The sequence below is a fragment of the Meriones unguiculatus genome, chromosome 8 (genome assembly GCF_030254825.1).
Source record: "Meriones unguiculatus strain TT.TT164.6M chromosome 8, Bangor_MerUng_6.1, whole genome shotgun sequence".
Classification (NCBI taxonomy): Eukaryota; Metazoa; Chordata; class Mammalia; order Rodentia; family Muridae; genus Meriones; species Meriones unguiculatus.
The window spans coordinates 7487078-7503155 of record NC_083356.1 but is presented as its reverse complement, the minus strand read 5'-3'; the positions used below and the strand labels follow the sequence as shown (position 1 = coordinate 7503155).

Here is a 16078-nt window from a genome sequence, read left to right as displayed (position 1 = left end):
TGGGGGAGGGCCCAGCCCATCATGGGTGATGACATTCCTGAGCTGGCAGTCTTGGTTTCTAAAGAAAAACCAAAGTGGGATGGGCAAGCCACAGAGAGCAAGCCAGTATGCAACACCCCTCTATGGCCTCTGCATCAGGTCCTGCTTCCAGGTCCCTGCCTTGAGCTTCTGCCCTGACTTCCATTGATGATGAACAGTGATATGGAAGAGTAAGCCAAATAAACCCTTTCCTCCCCTTGCTTTTGGTGGCAGTGTTTCATCACAGCAATAGAAACCCTGTCTAAGGTGCATCTCCACCACATTCTCCTCTCTCTCTCTCTGTCTCTCCTTTCATTTTTCAACCTCGAGTCTTACCCTTTCTTTCTCTCCTTCCTTTCTCTCACTCCTTTACCACTTCCACATTTACCTTAAATAGCATTTGGCTTCACAGCACACCCCACAGAAATTCTGCTGTTTTACTTTTTGTGTTCATTAATGGCTATAATTGGTCATAAGCATATATGTACATCTTACATGGTTTGATGTTGTTGCAGCCACAATAGCTGTGTTTTTCTCTCTGAGAGTTACTGTGGATTTGTCATTCAAAGCTGGGCTTCTCAATAAGATGCCCCTGTCAGTTCCAGAAGTGGTATTCACACCAACAGATGTATAAATTGCAACACGGAGAGAGAAAATGCAAAAATCTGTGACTGTCCTAGACAATTCCATTTCCCCAAATAATGAGCTGAAGAATACGAAAATGGGAGAACAGAAATCATGTGGACTGTTCCAAAATATTCCAGTTCCCCAGCTAATAAGCTCAAAGCTACAGAAACAGGAAAAATGTCAAATTATCTCAATTCCCTAGCTAATGAGCTCAAAGAAACTAAAACAGGAAAAGTGTCAAAAGCTCCTAATTCTCCAGCTAATTAGCTCCATGATACTTAAACAGGGAAAATGTCATATGAAGATTTGAAAAGCTTTCTGGGAAAAGTGATGAACAGGCTAAAAAGGGATACAAACAGAGGAATTCAATCATGACCCTAGGGGGAAAAGAAAACATTGTAGAGGAAGCAGTCAGCAAAATGAATGAGAAATCAGAAATGAGGATTAAAAGTCATCAGCACAAGATAAATTCAGCAAGAAGATTCATATTCTGAAAAAATATAGAAATATTGGTAAAGAAAAACTCAATGTAAACAACAATAGAACAACAGAAAGCATGCCCAAAATATCTGACCAAGCAGAAGAAAAAACACAAGTGATAGAAAGCAAGGTAGAAGAAAGCTGCATATAAATACCAATAAGAGAAAGAGTGACCAAGCATGGCCAGGATGTCCAGGAATCACAACATATGATTAGGAAACCAAACCTATAATCCCTGGGATAGAAGGAGATGAGATGAACACTAGAGGAATGGAGAATATATTCAATAAAATTGGAATAGAGAAGTTCCCAAATCTCCAAGAAGAAATAGATATTCACATGCAGGTGGTTTTAGGAACTCCAAATAGACTTGGCCAGAGAGAAGACTCTCTGCATAACATATTATTAATATATTAAAAATGCAAGGCAAAGAAAAAATACTAATATCTGGAAAGAAAAATGCCAACTTAGTATGAAGGCAGACAATTAGGACAAGATAAGATCTCTCATTAGCACCAGCAAAACCAAGAAAGCACAGAACAATGCTGATAATCCTCCAAAGTGAATAATTGTCATCCAAAAATGCCATTGCTATCACAAGGCCCTTTTAAAATGAAGAAATGACATTTCCAGACAAACACAAACCAAGCCAGAATTGTAAAATATATATTTAAAGGGATACTACAGACAGTAAACTAAGAAGGAATCTTGTTGGTATAATGTATTTTTTTTAATGTATACACCTTACCCTTGTTCATTCAAATACTGATTTCTCACCTACCCCACCCCCAACTCCCTGGTTTCAATCTGGATATTGCACTGTGATACTCATTTTAAGCATCCTGTCTCAACTCTTGTGTAAACAGGACAAAATAAAGCAACTAGACACAATGTTGAGCAGGGAGGAGCCAGAAGGCAAGAGATGAGTGGGAGGAGAGGGGTGAGAGGAAAGCAGAGCTGGACAAGAGATCTTGGAGTACATGGAGCATGAACCAGACCTAAGATTTCACAAAAAGCAAGTATAATGTGGGAAATCTAAATGTTAGGAAACTGAGGGCTTTGATGTTTAAGAGGAAGTAAATATTGCCCAGCATTGTGTTCCAGGTTAAGTAAAAACCCAGTTTCTGTGTGGTGATTTGGTTATATAGCTGCTTAGGGTTAACAGCAGCATTACCAGAAGGTAAATCAATAGTAAATATTAATCACCACTTACAACAGAATCTCAAAACTAAGAACACAGTAAAGACTAAACATGAGAAGAATAGCAGGACAATTGTAAACACATAGATATTTGGAATTTGAGTATTCAAAGTCCTCCCTAATGAGTCTTCCTATTACATGAAATTTATACTAACTGCCCCCCTTCTAATCTCTAATTTTATTAATTGGTGTCTTCTACCTCAGCTTCCAATAAAACAAAACAAACTACCCAACCAGCTGAACTGGCCTACCAGCTTACTACAGATAGATAACAAATTACATCAAACAAAATAGACATGGGTCAAAAAAGATAAAACAAAGAGACAAAACAATGACAACAATAAAAAGCTTCTCAAATTGATGTAGTCTGATGCTCCACACTGCTTAGCCTTTGTTGACATCCACTGGTTGAGAACCACAGAAGCCAAGAGATAGGCAGAGATCATAGCCTGCTGGTTCCCACACTCTCCAGGAACATCTCTCATGATTTACCAGTTCACAAAATGCACCCTCTACTTCTGGATTAAAACCTGAATTTTCTTTTTTATGTTGCTTGCTTTTTGAACACTTCCCCCTGATGGGACATCCCTACCAAGCTACACAAGGTAGGAAGACAAACTCAGTCCTCATGTGAATAGATGAGCTGGGATGTCTGGGGACGGGGGGCCTTCCTATTCTGAGGAATGGGGAGAGGATATGTGGGAGAGAAGTTGGGATTGGGAGGAGAAGAGAGGGGGCCTATGACCAAGATGTAAATTGCATTAATTAATTTAAAAATGCAAGAAAAAAAAAAGAAACCTGGATTTTTGTCATACCTGGTGATATACTCTTGAATTAAAGCTACACAGAAGATGAGACAGGAGGATCATAAATTCAACCCCTGCCTGAGCCACAGAGTGAGTTCAAGACCAACTGAGGCAATTTAGTAATACCTTGTCTCAAAGCTAGTAAAGAGGACTTAGTATGTAGCTCAGTGTTAAAGTACTTGTGTAGTAGAAAGTTTTGGTGTCTTTAAAACCTAAGCTATGTTACATAAACATGTTTTTGTTTTAATCCCAGGTGTGGGATGTTAGGCTGATTCAAATTGTCCAAAGCAGCAAACTATTTGCCTTGTGCAGACCCCGAGAGGGGCTCTCTGCCAGCTGCAGATAGTTTAATCCTGAGGACCTAGAAATGGAATAAATGCCAGAGCCCAGAGAGAGAAGGGAGGCTCCAAGGAAGAAGAATGCTGATGCTCCTGCTCTTCCTGGTAACTGTTGATACAGTTTGAGAAGAAGAAGTTGGAGATATCCTGAAACAAAGATTGGACCTGCCAAAAACAACAACAACAACAACAACAAAAAGACCCTAACCATCAGGAAGTAGCTAGGAAAAACTATGTCCCGTCTCCCCACCAACCTTATTTCTCTCCAACCTAGTGTTGGGGTGTTGGAAGAGATTGAGGTAGAGAAGGAAGAGATCTAAGAAACCAAAATAAAAATAAGGAACCTTATGGAAGAAGGGGGAGAGAGAAAGAGCTGGAAGGGACAGGAGCTCCACAGGAGACCAACAGAGCCAAAAAAGTGGGCCCCGGTGGTCCAACAACCATGCTTGGAGTGAACCTAGTCCCCTGCTCAGCTGTAGCCCATTGGCAGCTCTGTCTCCATCAGGCGTTCCCTAGTAAGGGGAGCAGAGACTGTCTCTGGCATGAACATGGTGGCCTGCTCTTTGTTCACTTCCTCTTGGCAAGGTGACCTTACGAGGCTACAGAGAAAGAGGACCCAGACAGTCATGATGAGACCTGATAGCCGAGGGTCAAAACTGGGAGGGGGACTTCCCCTATCAGTGGACTACAGGAAGGACACAGGTGAGGAAAGAGGGACGGAGAGGGGAACCAGGAAGAGGGAAGGGGATACACCTAGGATACAAAGTGAATAAATTGTAATGGATAATAATATTATAAACTATAAACTGGTCATGTAGATGTGAGGATGGAGAAAAGAAAATGTAATAACAGCCATCAAGGTTACCATCATCAATGCTGATAGTAGCAATATTGGCTAAGGTTAGCTATCAAAGTCGTCAGTCAACAAGGCATGCCAGAGATCAGCAAGGTGGCGCTATAACTGCTCCTGTCTGTGTGGGTGGCAGGTAAACTGTTCATGATCACTTCTTTTCTTGGGCCAGGGAATAGGTATAGAATGTATGAACCCTCCATTGGCTCAACCTATAATAGCACAGAGAATCAGCCGAGCTCCTAAAAACGCCTCAGTGTTTGTCTTCTCCTGTAAATCCTATTAAAAGTCTCCAGACAATCAGATCAATGGTTTTCATCTCTTTGAGAGCTCTTCCAGTCTCAGAATTTTTCTCACTTTTACTGCACTCTCTTACAGTTTGGTTGTGAGCCTAGCCTTTAACCGCTGAGCCATCTCTCCAGCCCTTCCAGCACTCTCTTAATTAACTCTGGTTCCACTTTGCCTGCACTCACTAAAGTGTCCTTAATCTTTGAGACAAGGCATTCCAGAGCCACCATCTCAGGTTGAATTTTAGTGGCCTTTGAGTCTTTGGCACACTTAGTCTCTCAGTCATACCTATCTTGGCCAAGAAAATTTCACCATTTTCAAAAACTGCATCATTGCTGCACACCTATAAACAGACATATGCATGCATGTACACAAAAGGGAAGATGGCTCACCAGGTAAGAAAACTGGCTGTTATTCCAAAGGGCCTAAGTTCAGTTCCCAGCACCCACATAGTGGCTCTCAGCTGTCTGTGACTCCAGCTCTACAGGAGCTGACACACTTTTCTAGTCTCCATAGGCACTGAAATGTGATACACAGATACACATGCTGGCAAAACATTACACAAATAAAATAAAAATACTTAAAAATTATACATAGAACTCTTCTTCATAGCCACTGTCCCAGATCTGGTCAATCACCAACATTCCTTGCATCCTGAGATGGTCCTTCTTTGATCAAGAACCTTAGACTGATCTTTTGGTGGTTTTTGATTTTTTGTTTTGTTTGTGCTTTTGTTTTTCATTTGTTGATGGCTGTGTCAAATAATTAGAAAATCCTACTAGCTCTATCTCTAAAATATGTCACTTTCCAACACTTCTACCTAATGATGCTGGTATCAGCTTCCCCTAGGTAACTACAAACAAGCCTTAGAATCTGGCTTCCCTCTCCAGCAGCAAACTTTCCTAAGACCCTGTACCCCTTGCCCTCCAGCCTCAGATGAAGCCCTGCTTCTCTTAACAACATGTGGGTTTTTAGTTTTGTTGGTCTGACAATTGTTTCCCTCCCCCTTTCATTAATTAAATGTATTCGTCCATCTGACTGGAATTCAAACACCATTTTCTTGGGGACACCTCTGACCTCTTTACAGTGGCGTTTCCTCTACTCTGACTGCTCTAACAGTATCATAATGCAATATCTGAAGTATTTTATTGTTCCTTTACTCCCTCCAACCTCCTGTGATTGTCTGTAAGGCCAAAAAGAAATCAGACCTTGTTCACCACTGTAGTCCCAATGTCTATAAAAGCCAAGTTCACAGGAAGTGCCTAATTTTAAATATTTGTAAAAAGTATGCAAATTTATATGACACTAAATGATAAGATTCTTGAGGTTGCTGTTTTCATCCCAGATTGCTATTTCTGGGACAATTATAAATTTGAAAAGCTCCAAAACTGAAAACTCACCCAAGATAACGAATGTAACTCTTCTATCCTGCTTCATACTCTGTGCACTGTCTTCCCCACACTGTCTCCCTTGGCTTTTAGAAATTGTGGTCTGAAGGCGTCAACACACTAAATAAATCGGTGAACAAGCACAATGTCCATCTTGTTCTGTGAAATTCTACAGCCTTTCTCCTTCCCAACTAACAAATCAAAGTGACCTTTGTTGAGATTCAGGGCCTGAGAAAGGCTGAAGGTGGACCGCAGACACAGACATAAATGGGAAATTCGTAATGCTGTCTTGGCTGTGAAATGTTCTAATTTTTTTATCAGGAAGGTTCGCTCTTTTATCAGTTCAAAAGCATGTGTATCCACGAGGTCGTGTGAAAAGAATGTGTTATCCGTTGCATTTCTCTTCTTCCGAGCATAGTAATTAGCCTCCACATCTAACAATGACAATTCAGACCCAAAAAAGGCTCATGGCTTGTGTTTTCTCACAAATGATTACACAATAAACTATGAAAGCCAGAAGCCAGCTCAATAGGCTTGAATAGACTAGGAGAAAGGAAAAACTGAGCATGGCCATCTGTCTGACTGGGTACAATATATTTGTGTCTGTTACCTAACCTCTCCAGGATCAATGTCTCTGAAATAGTGCTCAGAGCATAAGTGTCAAGGATTTCAACTTTAAAAGTATTCATTAGTGAGAGAATTTTAAGAGAGCAAAAAAAAAGGAATTGAAGCTTATTCTTAAGTTTTCTTGTGCTTTCGCTTTAATTATTTTCACTCTTATAAAACATACAATAAAGAAAACAGATGTCAGTGTCTGTGGGCCCTGGTTGTTACAATCTAGATGAGAACAGTTTAATTTAGCCATGAGCCTATACACTCCATCTCAACAGAACCACCCAGAGTAAACTATTATTATATATTCTGCACAAAGGCAGCAAAGCACAAAGGATCTGAGAAATATGAGAGCTGTAGAGCATTCCACAGGAATCCTAGCTAAGAAAAATCTCTAAAAGATAGGAACAGGGCTGGGGTGATGGCTCAGGGCTTAAGAGTATTGAGTGCTGGTGCAGGACACAGGCTCAGCTCCCACACCGACACAAGGTCTCACAACTGCCTATAATCCCAAGTCTAGGGAAATTGATACTGTCTTTTGCTGTCCCAGAACACTAAGCATGCATATGGTGCACACACATGCAGGCAAAACATCCACACACATAGAACAAAAACAAAAACAAAAACAAAAAAACCCACATCTTTTAGAGACAAACAAACCCACACACAACGAAAACTCTGGAGCAGAATAAGAGCTATATGTGAGCATGCCTCCGAACCTGTGACTATAACCAGCCAAATCTGGGCTTTCTGCTTTGATACTTTTAAGTTTTTAACGTGGTGTTCTTCCTTGTTCTTTATTTATTATAACAAACAAAAATCTATCCAAATATTTTCCCCTGAAATTTACTTTTATGAACTAGCATAGTTGACTTTGTTCTATGTAAAACGGTACACTTCAAAGTAATCAAATGTATATTTTCCATAATAAATATATCTACCCTTCATCTTAATTATAAGCACTGGATGAAAATTCTATCCTTTCATCGTACATCACATGGAAATTAGTATAGACATAATACATATGTGATATGTAGTATGAATATAATTCTTAGGTTGTTTTTCATGAATAATCCTTTGTATTAGTCAATTGATATACAATACCACCAACTAGGTAAATTTTAATGAAAAAAATATCTTTCCTGAGTTGCTAAGTTCATTGCAGTATCTGAAAGACACTGGTTTCCAAACTAAAAGAATACTTAAAATGAGGGCTGCTGTGACGTACAGAGGTTACTTGCTAGACAGGACGTATCTGAAATATAAAACAACCCCAAAACCTCAAGGTCTGGGGCTCAAATGTTAAAAACAACCTATCATTGCTCGATGCCTCTTCAAGAGACCACATGTTCTGCTTTATAATAATAATAAAAAAAAAAAATGGGCCAGTACCGCGGAACGGTATTGCCATTTAAAAGCAAAGCCTATATAATGTGCACATTGTGGTGGAGGGGACTCAGCTGGGCGTGGAATGGGGCTACACTGGCCATTCCAGTCACTATGTAGTTTGCCAGTTAAGACTCCAGAGTAAAACAGAACATCATATCCAGCAACAATATTTAAAAGATGTTTCTTTGCCTATATTTTATAGTGAACTATTCTTTTTAGCTTGGAGCCAGTTTTTGCATTGAAGATGATGTTCTTAAACTTTACTCCATTAGAACCAGGAAAAAGAGAATTCTTTCCTGCCCCACCTTAGGACAGACTCATTTAATTCTTGATCTGTAACTATTTTGTACAGTCTGTAAATATGTAGAGAGAAACAGAAGTTCACGCGCATGGAGAGTCCATGCATCGGGATGTCTGGCACTTTCTGGTGATGGAGGAGCTGTGGCTTCGATCCCACATTCTGCACTCACCCTCACCATGCAATCCTAACTTACTATTTTGCACACAATTGTCCAAACCAACCTCTAAGATTCTTAAGATTGTGTATGTCTTGTTATTTCCTATTCTGATTTCAAAATGTCATTTTGTACAATCTCTATTGAGAATAAAATAAGCTCATTTTTAAAACAATTACCTAACAACACTGCAGACAAGAAACTGCATTTTCTGCTTAAATGTTTTTCTTCCATCTTAAATTGCATCTGGTATGAATGATGTCTAGGTTATTGCTCTTTTATTTGGTACAAATAGAAAATCCTCTCACTTGCTTCAAAATATCACACTAAGAAGACTAGCCTTCTGATCAGCTAAAAAATAATCCCATTTTTCCTTTAGTACCACACTAGACAGTTTGATTTAATTATTATTATAGACATTTACATAAAGCTTTCTTCTGAAGAGTTTTAGCCCATTTAAGCAATGTCATTACATGGACAGAGAGAGTCTTTTGAGAAAATGTAATGGGGCATGAAAAATAATAAAATCTACAAAATGCATTTATTCAAGGATTTTAATAATGAAGAGAAATTGCATTTCAGACCAAAGAGCTGGAAGCTGAGTGCTCTCTCTTGTTTTAAAATAAGGCATGATTGAGCAGGCGCAGCATAGCTCCCTGAGCCTCAGTAGAGCATCCTGCGCTGTCCTTTGCAAAACTACTTTCATTTAGAACATGAGTTCAGGCATTCCCATGCCATCAACAGAACTTACTGAAGAGGTACAACTGCAACTCATTTGACAATAATTCTACTAGACGGCACTGTGTTGTTGAAGCAAAAATGTTTGGGTTTCGTAGGTTTCCCCTTTATTAAAAGACAGCCAATGAAACAGCATTATCTTGCAAAGTTACTAGGAGGCATGGGCGTGCAGCCCAACCAGTGCCATTTCAAGGACCCAGTGAAACAAAAAGCATTGTTCTCAGGAACCCCCACGGCTTCCCAGGAGAGTTCTCCCCAAGTACGAAAACAATAAGATCCATATTCTGGTAGAGTGATTTGTAAACAGCTAGGCATAAATAATACACATCACTATAGGCTTTGATCCAGCAACTTCACCCTTAACGATATTCCCGCTACTTAAAGCTATAAAAAGTAAGTCAAGTTTCTCTACAAATGATATCCTATTGCTGCTCCTAAGAAAGAAAGAAAGAAAAAAGCATGACATAGCCTTTGAGAGGGAAGAAACAGCATCATAGAAAATTTACAGTGTAATAATATGCAGCAATGTCTACTTGTTCTGAGAATGTCCTCAGTAGAAGCATTAATCACGAGAGTTGAGGGAAGAAACGGCACCATTCTTATCCTAGAGAAAGCCTGCACGGTCATATGTGACATGGTGCGAGAGAAATCACTTGGCAAAGCACACAAAAACTAAACTCTGGGAGGACAAGGGAGACTAAAGTGTACTTTGCTGTTTTCCTTTTATTTCCTTTTATATTTTGAGTAGTTTGTATGCAGTTTTTATGAAGCTGCTAAGATGTGCTCGAGTCGAGCCTTCTGGCTCTTCTGAATCTACTTATCTGGTCTCATATTCATGAGTGAAATGAGCTCTAGAAGAAATTAAAGCACTGGTATACGAGGCAACTTGCTGAGCATTCCCACGCTGATTTTTAGGAGTGTCCACACGGCGTAGACTTGAGCCAGCTGTAGAGGCACTGGACATCTGCCACCTCGAATCCAGAGCCAAAACAGCTGCACAGCCTTCCCTTATCCCACATGCCTCCACTCCCTCTGCACTTCTGTCTCCTGCCCTCACTCTGTCTTTATGAACCTCACGAGTACTTGTGCTTACACAGCTCTGTGTGTGCCACACCTCAGGTAACAAGCCGGTGTTCATCGCTGTGACTCCTCTGAGCAGAAACAAAACAGTATTTTAAGTGCTGTTTTTAGCTAGCGCTTAAGAAACATCTTTACAGAAGAAAGTCGCTTAGAGGGCTTGATTTCTGTGGCTGTGCGAATGGTCTAGAACATCAGAAGCACAGAAGATTCTAGAAGTGTTTCCAGACGTGAGAAACGAGCTTCATATAATGTGTGATGCAGAGCAGTGAAGCCTCTGACACAGCAAGTGGGGGAGGGGGGAGGGAGTTGTTGTTCACTTGTTTTTTATTAACGTCAAGGCCAAGTGATGCTATATAACTGGAATTACTGTCTTGGGTAAGAGCGCCATATTTTATCTGCTGCCCAGAGTAACTTAAGCCACAGACTTCCTTGATACAAGGAAAACTGAGCACACACTCTTCCTTGTGTACTCGGTAGGAATTTGTATTAAGCAGTGTAAAAGGCAGGATGTCCCCCAAGGACTGTCCTGTCCATCTTTCCTACTTCTCTTGCTATTTGCAAGGGTCCTCCAAGTGAAAAAAAAAAAAAAAAAAATTGGCCTTCTAGAGTAGAAGCAGGTAAAAATGATAACAAAAATAGAAAATATATCATTTCTGTGAATAATCTAACTCATCCAGCTTAGAGAGATCAATACAGGATTTTTTAATACGAGGCTGAAGTTTTCCAGAGAAACTATCGATCAGCAAAGGTATGCTCACCTTTGCACTCCTTACAGCACTTGCCATCCACGTAGGCCGGAGCCGACTTAGGAGGGCAGTCAGGAACTGGGCAGACCAGGGTCTCACACTGGATGGTTCCATTCTGAAAAACAAACAGCATTGAAAGAATTAAATTCCATATAGGAATTTAATACTCCTCACGGGCATTCAAATCCACTTCATAGATTTCAAGCTCTTCACACGAAATGTCACTATTCTCTTTAGCAATACCCATAATGTAGTAGCCCACAGGAATGCTGGCTGTGCTTTAACCGTTGATACTGATGCCTATCTTTTGCCCAGCAATGGATCTTTACTAAGCAAATCTTCTATAGGGAAGTTCAGAAAGACACAGGCTCACAGGGAAATAGCAAGCTGGAGGTCGGCCTGGGACACCTTGCTGTCCCTGGATTACTCACACACCAACTACGTAACTGGCTGATCCGACTGTCGAGTCAGTGTATAAACCTCACGAAATCACACCCTATATTTTACTTAGATTTCTTGCCCTCATTTGGGGTGGTTTCACTACAATTGTAAAGTGTTATAATTTTATTATGTTGTAATTATGCATAAAAACTCAATTACACAGAGATGCACACATATGTGCATGTAAACACACATTCTGCACATGGACAAACTGCCACCCAGATGCACACATGTATGTTCACATTTGCAAAGATTCACCCATGTGGGCATGTACACACACAGATGAACACTCACATATGCACATACACAGGGGTACTCACAAGTATACACACATCTACACAGAAGACATGCTCTCTCTCACACACACAAACACACAAAAGAGAGAGAGACATTCACACACACATCATTTTGGGTCTTTTATAAGTGCATGTTTTGCATCTTTTACAGGCGTAATTTTCTGCTCTTGAATCAACTGTATGAGTGTGGGGAAACATTTCTAAAAACTAACATGACCTATGACCCCTTTACAGAAATCCAGCTTTCTAACAGATGATTTCATGCGGAATTTGAAAGTTTAAAACCAAACTTGTCTTAAAGCTTTCTTTAAAGCATGAATACAGTTTTGAAATGATAATGCACTAAAAATAATTTATTGCTGAGAATTAAGCAAAATCACATTTATTGAAACAGTGTAGTGTGTATTCTACATTAGCCAACTATTAAAGACTATTTAAAATCCATTATTTATATTATTCCGTCTAGACACAATATTTAATGCTCCATATAATTCAGTTTCTTTACAATTCATTAATAAAAACACAAGGGCGAACTCCCCAGAAATGCTAAGGGTTACAGGAGAAACTCCCCCGGGAAAAGCCTTGCCAACCTAATTTGAATTGCTAACTTCATGCATTGGCAGCTAAGCTTCATGGTGTTCTCAAACCATAATGGTTGTTCCAGCTAGAGCGCGGCTTTAATAATGTAACACACAGTTCGTCAGAAGTGACCATGCTTGCTGGCATTATAGTGTTACATTTAGAGAAAATAGGTCTTGAAATTTTCATGATGACACGGTCTTAATAAATACTTAAACAGCGGGGTCATCTCGGCCCCTGGTGAGTGCGGACAGAAGGCATACCAGGCATGTGCAGTTCTTGCAGCCATCTGTCCAGGACTCAAACTCTCGGTAGGTGGTTCCCTTCATGGTGCATGTCCGCTCACAGTAGCACTGATCCAGCCTGTTCATTCGCTGTTCAGCTCTGGACAACTGTGGCACAAAGACAGGGCTCACCTTAACAGCCACTTGGAAATGCTGTGCCCATCACCAATTATTATAAATATATCAAGCCTGTAAAATTCTAAAAACAACAACAACAAAAAAGCATTTTCCAACCCTTTATGTATAAAAAATTTCCCTTGGAAAAAGAAAAAGACAGAAAAGGAAAAAAGAAAAGAAAGAAGGAAGGAAGGAAGGAAAGAAAGAAATCACAATATACATGATCCAATTTGAGTATAATTCAGAATAACACCACTCAGAATGCAGAGAATTTTTCATATTTAAAAAGTGTCTAATTCCATTAATATGTTTACTCAAGTAAAAAAATAACATTCAGGATTATATCATATAAATAATAAACTGCACAGAGACATCCTTCAGTAAATCCTTTAATACTATGCAAAATTTAAAATCTGGTGAACTTATCAGTAAACTTGGTATGTGCTTCAGACTTCAGAGAAAGAACCTACAACTACGGCATAACAATTAAAAGCTGTTCTGGTGCCATTTCCTTGACCCAGTTATGGTGTCCTTATTCTTTCATTGTCTTTCTTTCTACATCTTTCCTTGTAACAAAAGCCAAACAGAAATAAATAATAAAAACTAGACAACAACAGATCTTACAGTAGTAAAGCAGAGTGTAAGCCAGGTTATCTGTTCCACTCCTGATTTACTGAGTCGTTTGTTATACAGATGGCTAGAATTTAAATATTTATAAACCTTAATAAATATTATAACTTTTTTCCTTGAGCAAGGATTCCAATTCAGTTCCAGCAAATTGCAAACTGTATGCAGTAAGGGATGTCTCAAGGATGGAAATCTATGGTGATAAAAGGAACTATTGAGAGCTACATGACTGTGGAGTATTCCCGGTGTATGTGTGAGTCATTTTTACCTTGGCTGACGTCTTCGATAAAATGTCCTGGAGCTCCATGATTTTCTGTACTAGTCCATGGAAGTCATTGCATGTTGGACAGGCTGCAATTACAAATAGGACATTGATCATGCTGTATTTATAAGGGGCTCAATGTGATTAAGTCTAGGCTGACAGTCATTATGTGTGAGCTCCAATCTCAAGAGGCACACTTTTCATCACAACACACAGCACAGGACAAACAGACTTACTTCGATTAAGATCCGGGCACTGAGCAATGAACCCCTGGGGCATGACAAGTAATTGTACATCTTGCATTATTCCCTATGTATGAAAACAGGAAAGAAGCATTATTTTCGTTTACTTAAATTATGCTCAATAACCAAGTTCATGAGAAAAATGTTAAGAAACAGATCTACCCAAACCCCTTAATCTAGAGCCTTCCTGATTTATCCCTAACCAGTCCATGCCATGGAAGGAGATCCATCAGGCAAAACGGAGAATTACCTAGGTATTTTCACCTTGGTAATGTTTTCAAAGCCATAAGATTAAATGCCGAGATTCGATGATGTGGCCATTTTCTTATTGTTTTGAGAAGTTATTTTTAGTTCACCACAGGAGCAAGGCTTGAAAGTGACCTTTAATTGTCAGCATAAAAATCACTTTGAGATTCCTCACCACAGACCCAAGACCAATTTTGTATTAATGATCAAAAGGGAAAGGTGGATAAACTGAGTCATGAAAGCTACACCCACTTGAACATTTCTCGTTTTCTTCACTGGGATTTTTTAAAGTTCATCTCTCAGTTTAGAAAGGATGGTGGATTTAGTACGCATGTATAGCAAGACTTGGTTTCGAGAGCTTAGGAACAAAGAAAGTTTAGAATGAAGCTATTGAAATGCCGCTGCAAATGACCCACTTTACACAGAAGGCTTCACTATTTACCTGCATCCTAAGCCAATAGGCTGCTAGCTTGAGCTCAAACCAAGGCCAGTGGGAACAGAACCACTTCATCTAACATACCCCAAAATTCCCTCTTTCCCACCACCTCCTCCCTTACAAATTTCATGTACTTTCATTGTATTTAACTATATCCTCTTGAAAAATGCAAATCGGAAAATCTAGTGATGGGGTAAGTGTACCAATGTGTTATCAAGAAAATAACATCCTTATAAAGATTTAGCACCGAAATATTGATCTGTGCTTCTTCTACATATTTACTGTGATTAACAACATGTGTCAGTGAAAGTGGTCACTTTTTTTTCAAAGCATTTTTTAATTTATTATAATTTATTCACTTTGTATCCCAGCTGTAGCCTCCTCCTTTATCCCCTTCCACTACTGCCCTCCTCCCATGCCCCTCTCCAAGTCCACTGACAAGAGAGGTCCTCCTCCCCTTCCATCTGACCCTAGCCAATCAGGTCTCATCAGGACTGGCTGCATTATCTTCCTCTGTGGCCTGGTAAGGCTGTTTCCCCCTCAAGGGAAGGTGATCAAAGAGCCAGCCACTAAGTTCATTTTAGAGACAGCCCCTTACTAGGGAACCCACTTGGACATGGAGCTGCCATGGGCTACATCTGTGCAGGGGTTCTACCTTATCGCCATGCATGGTCCTTGGTTGGAGTATCAGTCTCAGAAAAGATGGCAGGGCCAGATTTTTTTGTTGTTGTTGTTCTTTTGCTCTCTTTGTGGAGCTTCTGTCCTCTCCAGGTCTTACTATGTCCCCCTTCTTTCATAAGATTCCCTGCACTCTGCCCAAAGTTTGGCTATGGGTCTCAGCATCTGCTCTAATACCCTGCTGGGTGGAGTCTTTCAGAGGTCCTCTGTGGTAGGCTCCTGTCCTGTAACTTTTTAAGTGCACAAGTAGCAATTACTAGATCTGTTCTTGATTCTGGATTGCATAAGTGGCTTGGGTGAAAATTTTTATGAATTGATGGAAGCAACGTGGAAACCAGGCTGGTGTGTATAGCACGCAGCCGATGCATTGCATACATCTAATGGACAATGTTCTCAGACCACAATAAAGATGACAAACCATATAGCTAAACACATAATTGATGCGTGGGGACTGTAAGGTCACATTTGAGCTTCAAGACTGCCATAATTAAATAGAAGAGAGATTTGAAACTCACAGCATGTATCTGTCATCGCTTGCATGGGAAGGGGGCATTGATTTTTAGGGTTTTAAAGAGTAGAATCAATTCCACACATCTGACACCTAGTAGCTGCCTGGCTTTAGGCAGGTTATTTCACCTCACTGGGTAAGTTGTTGCATATTTATGAGAAGGATGAAGGACCCCCATCAACCTTTTCAAAGGAAGGGATCAAATGGGGTAGGGTAGTCAAGCCATCTGGTTTCCAGAGAACAGGTAATCTTAGGAAAGTTTCCACATTCCACTAACGTTACAAACTTGGCTTAGACTTGTGAATGGACTGGTGCCTCCTCATAACTGAAGCCAAGGCTGCACGTAC

The 16078-nt window shown here is 40.0% G+C and overlaps 1 protein-coding gene across 2 annotated transcripts in view; it reads right to left on the bottom strand.

The window, feature by feature from the left end:
* Positions 1-16078, bottom strand: part of Nell2 (neural EGFL like 2) — a 293369-nt gene that overhangs the window by 183562 nt on the left and 93729 nt on the right. For both annotated transcript variants that reach the window (XM_060388752.1, XM_060388751.1), the window contains exons 7-10: positions 13858-13930; positions 13628-13710; positions 12595-12723; positions 11028-11130 (exon numbers count right to left, since the gene is read on the bottom strand). In XM_060388752.1, the coding sequence (XP_060244735.1) occupies positions 11028-11130; positions 12595-12723; positions 13628-13710; positions 13858-13930 (388 nt within the window). The remainder of the gene's footprint in view (positions 1-11027; positions 11131-12594; positions 12724-13627; positions 13711-13857; positions 13931-16078) is intronic.